The sequence below is a fragment of the Physeter macrocephalus genome, unplaced genomic scaffold, assembly GCF_002837175.3.
Source record: "Physeter macrocephalus isolate SW-GA unplaced genomic scaffold, ASM283717v5 random_54, whole genome shotgun sequence".
NCBI classification, from domain to species: domain Eukaryota; kingdom Metazoa; phylum Chordata; class Mammalia; order Artiodactyla; family Physeteridae; genus Physeter; species Physeter macrocephalus.
Window position 1 is genome coordinate 137,280 of NW_021145335.1, and position 9,265 is coordinate 146,544.

Below are 9,265 nucleotides of genomic sequence, written 5' to 3' on the forward strand. Positions count from 1 at the left end.
CACGACCCCGTGTCCCCTGCATCGGCAGGCGGACTCTCAACCACTGCGCCACCAGAGAAGCCCTCCTCTTCTATTTTTGAACGGAGACCGACCATTTCCGGCAGGGGCGGTGGCAGACCCGGAGTTGTGAGCTTTCTGCTGCGGGTAGTTGGCCCTGACTGTGACCCTGGAAGCCCACTCCCTTCCAGCCTGCGTCCCCTCGGGACGGGGTGTGCGGGCCCCGCCGCCCTCCCGGCCTGTCCTAGCCGCGGCCCTCGGCCGACGCGGGATTCGGCGAGATTCCACCCCAACGAATTTCCGGCGGAGAGAGGGGAGTTGCGCGCCGTCCCTCAGCGCCGAGGGCCCCAGTGCCCCGGAGAGTCTGCCCCCACCCCCTGCGACGCCTCTCCCCGGGGCCCGGGCGCTTGGGAGGGGTCCCGGGAGAGTCTGTGACCCGGGTCGCCGGCGAGTGCCGGGAGCAGGCGCGCGGGAGCCGCGAGTGGGGACGGGGAGTCGGGTGGCCTCCCGCGATGGGCGCCCGGGATCGTGGCGTGCGGAAGCCCAATCCCCCGCGAGTCCCCGACAAGCTGGACAGGGTCCGAGAGCAGCGGGGCTGAGGGGCCTAGGCCCGCGCCGTTTTGAATGTGACCCCAGCTGTTTGTGAAGACCGGGGCAGGTAGGAGGTATTTGGGGAGGAAGTGTGTTCTGCCTAATTTTGCTTGCATTTGTCTTGCGAGAGGAGGGGCGAAGGGGTGGTGGTGAAGAGTTGGACTTCGGAGCCGATTTGGGGGTTGAGTTTGGGCCGGGCAGCCACTCCCCGTTCCTGCCTCAGCGCCTCAGCTGGACAGTCTGCGGCCAGAAAATATCCAGGAGCCTTCGGGCGCCCAGCCTCTTGAGGGGTCCCAGGGATTGGGAGGTGGGAGGAAGATCCCAGACTCCTCTGGGGTTGGCAACTCTGGAATACTGCAACGGGTAGGCACTGAAGGTGCCTCTTAAAGACGCAAATGAAGGAGAGATACCTCACCGAACGAAGGTTCAGGCTGGGCAGCTCCAGTCCCGGCGGCGGGAGGGGAAGAACAGCCAGACCTGCCCAGGCAGAAGGAGCCGAATTCTGCGGTTCCAGAAGGCCATTTCCGGATTTCGCTTGGCCCAGTACTGGATGCAGCAGCCAGTGCCGGCGGGAGACCCACTGCAGACTTGACGTTGAGGCCAGAACTTTCTCCCCACAACGAACACGCCGTCAGGGCCTGGCCTGGTCACCGGGTGGGCCTGGGGGTGGGGTAGCCCCTCCACCCCGGAAGTCCTTTGGATCCAGAATCCTCTTCTGCCCAGATCCTACTCCAGGGGGGCCACAGATGAGAGGTGGACAAACACTGCCCTTTGCCCACTCAGCCAAATTTCCCCTTGGACCTCCTTGGGTTGGAGGTTGCTGTGCTTTGTCCCCATATCATATGGCAGATCCAGGATGGCAGTCTGGGCCAGGATGAGGGCTCTAATGGTTTCCATAACTCTCCTCCACTCAACCCCAGTGTGGGCGCACACAACTCTGCATACACGAACGAGCCCCACACCCCACTCTCTTCTAGTTTTAGCCACAAAGTTCTCTCACTTTCCCATCCCAAAGAGCCCCCTATGCCCCCACCCTACTATACAAGGATGGCATGTTCCCCAAAGCCTTCACCACCTAGCTTCTTCCAGAAAAGCAGCCTCAAGTCAGTTTTGTGCATCCTGAGATTGGTCTAGTAGGCAGGGGACTAAATGTTATGGGGAGGGTTGTGTACTGTGGCTGTTGTCCCTGCTAAAGTGGTCTGATGCCTCCCTGAAGGTCCCTGGGAAGTCTGTTTTTCAGATTCCCTCCTAGGCCAGGCTAGTGCTGGAAGCTGGGAAGTCTTGTTTTGAGCACCATAGAGGATCCTGACCCGATTACTGACAGCATGCCCCAGTCTCTGCAGCTTGCTGGGTAACAGCCTGGAACCCCCAAACTCCAAGCTGATGCTGATACCCCCACAATGTATCTGTACACCCCACCTTAGACCCCCACCACCATGTACACCAGCAGTGCACAATTACACCCACTCATGCAACACCACACACATGCACCTGCAGGGACAGTCACCCACAATGATCCACACTCCCCATTAATTCACTCCCCCAATTATATATGGTCCCACACAAATATATACAGTAAAACACATCTCACACATGATTGCATTCATACAATTATAGATGATACACAATCACAAACATTCACACGTTTAACACAAAAATAGATTCACAATGAGAAACTAATATGTACTTTCACAAACATTACCACATGATTCGTTCACAATCACAGACACTGGTGGATGACTACACAACTATCCAAAACCACATTCATACATGGTCACACACACACCACTACAAGTTCGTATGTATAATGGTAGTTTCGATTTGCAACTTAAGCAGAATAAGCACACACAACTGCAAAAAAATTACACACTTGAACACTTACAAACATTCATTATCAGTGAAATCCTGATTGCCCACACCCATCACAAACACACAATGCACACGCATAACTCTCACACCCAAAGACAAATCTCTAGCACTGGGTCTCCCAACTTTCCTCAGCACTGCCTTCTCTCCATCTCTTCCCCTCCTTCTTTCCTCTCTCCAGAGCCTGTAGGTCCTGGCCTCCAGATGTCCCTCAAATTTAGGTACCAGAGGCTGCCCTGGCTGTACCAGCTCACACCAAACCCAAGTAGCTGCAAGGTGCTGGGCTCAGCAAGGAGCGGGCAGCCTTGACTCCGGATCCGGAGGGTTTTATTATTTTTTTCACATAAATTACACAAGCACTTTATAAAAAGGTTACACAGAAAACACCTTATAAGTGCATAACTTAAACGCCCCCTATGAACAGGATCTGGAGAAATAGGCTGAGTTTGTGTGGAAACCTGCCTGTGCGTACCTGGGTGTGGCTAGGCTATGTGATGGGGGTCTGGCAGGCCAAGTGACGCTGTTGTGGCTGCTGTGTGTGTGATGATGTGTCACAGTGTGACCGTGGCCTTGTGTTTGTGAGAAGTGCCATGCTGTTCAGAATGAATCTGGGTCACCTCTGATAGTAAGGGTCAAGGGTGTGAAGGCTATGGCCCTGTGTGTGCATAACACTCTGCCATAGGTCCCCTGTGTGTGACTGTGGGGTGACACCAGGAGGGACAGTGAAATCACCTCTGTGAGGGCCTGTGGGTGTCCGTGTATGATGGGGAGTGGAAAACAGAGTGCTCTCCCCAGGGCAAGTTCAAATGACAGCTCATGCTGTCCTCTACGGTTCCCAGAAGCTCTTCTTCCTCCACCTCTCTTGCCTCTCTCAGTCCCACGTTAAAAATCAGAATAAAATAAAAGAGACGCAAACGGAGGACTCCAAACAGTTCCAGCAGGCGCGGGACCTCATAGGCATCTGGGAGGCGGCCGCGCGTCCCTTTCTTGCGCGGTCTTCTCTTCTTTTCCACCAAAAAGAGAACAGCGTCGGCGCGAAAGCGCCGGCCGGTGCGGAGGGGCACGGCGTTCCCCTGCTGCGTGCAGTCTTCGGCAGGAGGGCGGCGAGAGTCGCGGCTCTCAGGCCTCGCGACCCTTGGCTGGGCCCGGGTCTCACCGGGCGGAGCAGGCAGGCTCACTCGCAGGCCGACGCCACGGACGTGACGCTGGTGATCTTGGTCGAGTCGTCAGACCACGGCTGCAGGTTCTGCAGGGCGAAGAGCGAGGAGTTGTGCACGCAGAGCGGGTCGGCGGGCAGCGGCTGCGCCAGGCTCTTCTGGAAGGCCTCTTGCTGCAGCTGCAGGAGGATGCGGTTCGCCTGCTGCCTCTCGGCCTCACGCTCCTCCGCGGTCTGCCGCCTGCACCGGGGACAAGCCGTTACCGACGCTTCGGGTGCCCTCCCGGGAGACAGCCTGAACGAGCGAGCACTGCTCCCCTTCGCGGCCCCCAATTTCCGCTTGGGCCCCTTGAATGCATTCCCTTATCTTGAGGATCCTGACTCCACAAAGACTGGAAGCCCCAAAAGTAGATTGGGGGGTATCCTGGGGGAGCTGTGGGGAAATCCGCTAGGCCCAAGCAGCTGGGGCTCCCCGGCTCCAGGCAGGGCCCACACCCTCACCAGCCTGGAAGGCGCAGCCAGGGCTAGGATGGCATTTCGCCTCTCCCCAGACCCCAGGAAGACCAGGAGCCTTCCCAAGCCCGAGGGGCCTCACCCTCCCCACCAGTCCAGGGCAGAGGCAAGGGCCAGTGGATATGAGCTGCCCTGACAGACCTCTCTTCTCCCTCTTCCCTCTGCGAACCTCTCCCAGTCTTCTGACCTCCTGCGCCGAGCCCTGTGCCCTGCCAGGATTCCCGCCGGACCGGCGGCTTCCTCCGAGGCGGTCCAGGGAGGCGATGACTCACTTATTCCATTTAATGCCTCCCCTCCACCCTGTCAACTGAGATCAAACGTCTGTCTCTAAGGTGGACAGACCTAATGGGAGTCCCCGGGGCCTCCAGAAGCAATTTGTAGGCGATCGATGAAGCCGCGCGAAGCCGGCGAGGGCCTCTCTCAGCGGCGGACGCCGGCCTCCTCGCCGCCCCTTCTAGCCTTTTCGCTCTGTCTGTCTCTCGTCTTCCCCTTCTTCCCCGCATTTCAAACTATGTCTCTTCCTTTAGACTTCGTGTCTTTTTTCCCTCTTGCTTTCTCTCACCCCACCCTCTTCCTTCTCTCAGAATTTCAGGGAATTTGTTTGAAACGAAAATGAAGGTTTTAGTCATCTATGGCTTTCCTTTATTGTACATAAGACTTCTTCAGGCTGACTGTTTTTTCCTTTTCTCCCTGGGTGGGGTGTTTGTCTTTGCCGCCGCCCCCCCTTGTGTATCAGTTTCTCTCTGTCTGCTACTCTCTATTTTTCTCTGTGCCCCGACCCCCAAGGGCTTGCCTGACTCCCTCCCCTCCCCTAGGCTGCAGCCCCGGTTGGCCTTGGGAACGCAAGTACGTCCACCCCCCTCCTCCCCAGCCCTTGCTCCCTCCTTAGCTTTCCAGAGGTCTGGAGGAACGTCTCCCACCCCTTCCCCAGCAGCAGGAATGTGGGGGGAGCAGCAGACTCGCGGGGCAGTGGCTTCCTTTGTGGCCACGGCGGCAGATTCCTAGCCTTCATTCAGAAAAAGAAACTCCAATTCCTTCATCCGGACCCAGGCCCTCCCGGCCACGCTCCGGGGACTTCGCCCAGACTCTCTTGCTCTCCCCACTGAGGCCTGAGCTAGCAAGAAACTCCCGGCGTGTGTGGAACCGAGTATGCGGGCCAGATGTGCGGGAGGGTGCAGGGGTGCAAGAGGGTGCAACCGGAGAAAGCGCCTGTGTGGGGGGAAAAATGAGTGTAGTTGTGGGTGTGTGACGGGAGAAGAGAAAATGTTTCTCTCTCTCACTCACACACATACACCCATCTGCTCCTGATTGATCCCCCTTTCAGTAGGACCCTCGAAAACCCCGCCGCAGCCGGCGCAGATTGATTTTCCCCTTCCCGGGTAGGGGACCCGCTGCGCCCAGGCCAGGCGTCTGGGGAGGAGGGAGTCAGCAGGGCCCAGGCCCACGGTATGGGGTCCCAGACGCTCTAGCGGGAGCCCCGGCTGGGGCGCAGAAACAGGGCGCCTGCCATCCTGCCTCCGGTCTCCGGGATAGACGAGGCATCTCTGTACGCACGCGTGAGTTTGCGCAAACAAAAAGTCCCTCAGGACTCACTGATCTCGGAAGCCTGGACTGCGTAGACTGCGCTCAAACCCGGACGTTTCCCCAAGTAGCGGCGGAGACCAGCCGCGTCTACTCCCGCACTGAGTGTGCGCCCCCGGGCCAGAAAGCCGGAAAGAAAAACAGCTGGGGCTCTCCGGCCCCGTCCCGTCATCGGCCACGGTGGCTTTCCGCTCCCCACGAGCCTAGCAGAGCAGCGCGCTCCTCCGAACCAGAGCCATAGGAAAGTGGCGAGCATGGGAGTATGAACGCCCCCAGAGAGGCCCGGAGCCGGAGACTGCGCCACCCACGGCCGCGCCCGCCCAGCGCGCTTACCTCCACTTTGTCCGCCGGTTCTGGAACCAGGTTTTGACTTGCGCGTCGGTCATTTTGAGCGCCTTGGCCAGGGCGGCGCGCTCGGCCGAGGCCAGGTACTTCTGGCGGTGGAAGCGCTTCTCTAGCTCGCAGATCTGCAGGCGCGTGAAGGACGTGCGCGGCTTCTTCTTCTTGGGGGGCGTCCGATTCTGATAGGGGTGACCTATACGGCGTGTTACAGTGAAGGGTGAGAGGGCCACTGGAGCGGGAGACAGACAGACGGCAGAGGCAAGCGGCAGAGCGTCAGGAGGCGTCCCAGGCCCGACACCCCGCGAGTCAGCGAGCGCAGCGGCTAGACCCCAGGAGAAGGGCTGTGGTCCTCCCGTCAGCCCTCAGCTCCAAGCCCGCAGCGTGAAATGTGCCCGGCCCGCCCGCCAGGCCGACGCCGCTGCTGCCACCACGGAGGCCTCCCTAGCCCTGAGCTCCCACGTGCCCATCAGACACAGCCGCAGTCTCCTGGAGGGGCACGTCTGAGGCGAGCTAAAGGTCGCAGTCCCCCCCATAGCCTCAGGTCTCCAGCCTCAGAGAAGCTGCCCAACAGTAAGAGGCTATCCTTGGTCAAGGCCCTGAATGCTGGGTCCTGACCTGAGGCCTCCATCACACAGCAACATACACAGACACATCACATACAACAGGGGCAAATTATAGATCGTAAGGATCTATAGATCGTATAGATCCAAACAAGCTGACACCCAGACAAGCACAGGCACAAAGGCAGATGCATAACGTGACAGCCATATACTCCCTCAGAACCTTCTTTAGGCCTGAAGCAAGATTATGGCAGGCTGTGGCTCCCCTAGGTAGGCTACGTGGAGTACCTTTTCGCCAGAGACCCAGGCCCAGTGGGTTCCAGGCTGGTGGGGGGTAGAGGGTGTTCCATCAGAGTCTTTTAAGACCAGCCTGGCCTGGGTGGGGGGAGTGGGATGGGGCACTAGGCCCAGCCTCCCCAGGCCTGAGAGGACTTGGGTTGGGGCACTGGGGCCCCTTCTGGAGGCCCAGAGCGGAATGGCTCTTCTACCTCCCTCCACCCCACTTTGCCACAGACCCAGGGTCTGGGCCAAGGTTCCAAAGCTGGAACAGGGGCTTAGCCCAGGGTCTAGCTCTTAACTGCCTATTCCCCTTCCACCATTGGGCCCTGGAGCCCGGACCCCATGGGAGCCCCAAGTCGTGGTCGGTCGGCAGCCGCCTATGCCTCCTGTTTCCTTTAAGGCCCGGCCAGGAACTCAGGCTCAACTCGTGGCTGCTTCCCAGCGGGCTTGGGGCCTGGTCCGGCGGGAGGATCGTAGTCTCGGATCCAGGGAACGCTAAGGGCGGCGGGAAGTGAGGCCGGGGAAAGGGGCCCGCGCAGGAGCGAGAGCCGAGTGCCGTGAGCGGAAGCGGGAGCGGAGGCAAGCGGAGGAAGGCGCGGAGCAGGCAGCTGAGAGGGCGGCAGGCGGAAGCCGCCGAGTGCGTAATCGTCCCAGGAGTTCTTTCGGCTGCCGATCGATCACGGGCCTGGCCGGTGCATTATTCACGCCGGAGGAAACAAGGCTGGGCCCAGAGGGGAGGATGCTGAGCCGGGACAGAACGAAAATGAAGCGGGCGGCTCAGCCTCGCGCTGCCACTGACCCGGACGGAGCCTGCAGGCCGGGAAGAAGGGCCCGCCAGCTCTGTTGCTTTACTCCGGCTCGGAGCCTCTACCGGGTTCGGCAGCGCGACGGGCACTGGACCACGGAGCGCGAAGTGTGTGTGTGTGTGTGTGTGTGTGTGTGTGTGTGTGTGTGTGTTTGGAAGGGAGGTGGGGAACCTGTTTTCCTTGCGTCTGATTCTGGGGCTCGCCGCCTCGGCCAGAGAACGTCTGCCGGGACGGAAGAAAGTTTGTTCACATCGCGCCCCTTTCTCCGAGATACCCGAGCCCAAATGCCGGCGGAAGGTAGTAGTCCCGAAGCTACATCCCCCTTCCCTCCGCCTGACCGGGCCCAGGGACTCCGAGAGGGGATCAGGGAGAGCGTCTCAGGGCAGGGGTCCTGTGGGAGAGACGGAGAGGGGCCCAAGCTGGGAGAACTCTTCCAGCAAGTCGATTCCGCGAGCTTAGAGGGGTGGCGGGCGGCTGAACTTGGGGGAGGCACCAAGAGAAGCTGGGAGACCTGGCGCACAGAGGGGGCTGCGGGGACTCACGGGGCAGGAGCGAGGGGGTAGAGGAGAGCCGGGACCGCGGCCAGGCGGGGCGCGCGCGGGCCGGACTCACCTGTGAACCTGTCCTTTGTGTATCTGCGGTTACTCTCCATCCAGGGAAAGGTGAGGCCGGTGAGGTTGTTGACGCCCGGCACGGCAGGCACGGAGGGCACGGTGGGCAAACCGGTAGCCAGAGGTTGAGGGTGGGCCACCGCTCCAGCTAGCGGCCTGTGCGCGGGCACTCGTATCACCCCCGCAGCGCTCAGCGCCCCCGCCCCGCCGCCGCCGCCGGGACCGGGGCCGCCCGCCAAGGCCATGTTCACGTTGTAGGAGCCGGCCAGCGGCCCCATGCTGCAGGCGCCGCCGCCGCCGCCCGCCGGGCCACCGGGGCCGCTCGGGCCTCCAGCGCCATAGGCCCCCGCGCCCCCGGTCCCCGCCCCAGCCGCGGGGCCCCCGCCGCCGTAAGGGTAGGCGCCTCCAACCAAACAGCCAAGGCCATATTCTCCGTCCTGGAGGCGAGAGGAGGGCCCCATGCAGCTGCCCTGGTCCGGGCTGTTGAGAATCTGGTCGATGCCAAAGCTGATGGGCTCCGCGTGGCCCGGGTGGAGATGGTGCGGACCCAGGTGCTCCATGCTGGCCCCCGACCCCGGCCCTGCGGTGGGGGGGGGGGCCTGGGCGGTGGCACTCGCTGTGCTTGGCTCGGGAGCAGCGCGCAGCTACGCGGAGGCGCGAGGCGCGGAGGCGGCAGCGGCTCCTGGTTGCGCCGAGACTTGGAGGAGAAGTGCGCAGAGGGGCTAAAGTAGGGGGGAGGGGAAGGAGAGAGGGGGCGCCGTATTCTTCCCCTCTCCGGCTGCTGCTTCCCCTCTCTGGCTGCTCGCTAGCTGTTGACTCTGGGACATCAATCACCGGGCGAAAAAACCCGGTGCGAGCGAGACTCGCCGTTTCGGCCGGGTCTCTCCATTGGCTGTGCGCGGAGAGGAGCGGGGTGAATGACAGCGCGGGGGAGGGGCGGAGAACTGGAGAGGGAGGCCTGGA

General features: G+C 61.1%; 1 protein-coding gene across 1 annotated transcript; it reads right to left on the reverse strand.

Moving 5' to 3' along the window:
• Window positions 1-3,464: 3,464 nt before the first annotated feature.
• On the reverse strand, window positions 3,465-8,862 carry TLX1 (T cell leukemia homeobox 1). Its single transcript, XM_024121609.1, has 3 exons — window positions 8,304-8,862; window positions 6,038-6,239; window positions 3,465-3,851 (listed from the first exon to the last, which is right to left on the reverse strand). Exons 1-3 carry the CDS (start codon window positions 8,860-8,862, stop codon window positions 3,629-3,631), a joined length of 984 nt encoding a protein of 327 aa, XP_023977377.1. The 3' UTR covers window positions 3,465-3,628.
• Between the last annotated feature and the right edge of the window lie 403 nt (window positions 8,863-9,265).

Coding starts and splice junctions, on each gene's coding strand:
- TLX1 (XM_024121609.1), bottom strand. CDS start 8,862: ATGGAGCACCTGGGTCCGCACCATCTCCACCCGGGCCACGCGGAGCCC. Junction 6,240..8,303: donor CACAAAGGACAGGTTCACAG/GTGAGTCCGGCC, acceptor CACGCCGTATAG/GTCACCCCTATCAGAATCGG. Junction 3,852..6,037: donor AACCGGCGGACAAAGTGGAG/GTAAGCGCGCTG, acceptor TCCCCGGTGCAG/GCGGCAGACCGCGGAGGAGC.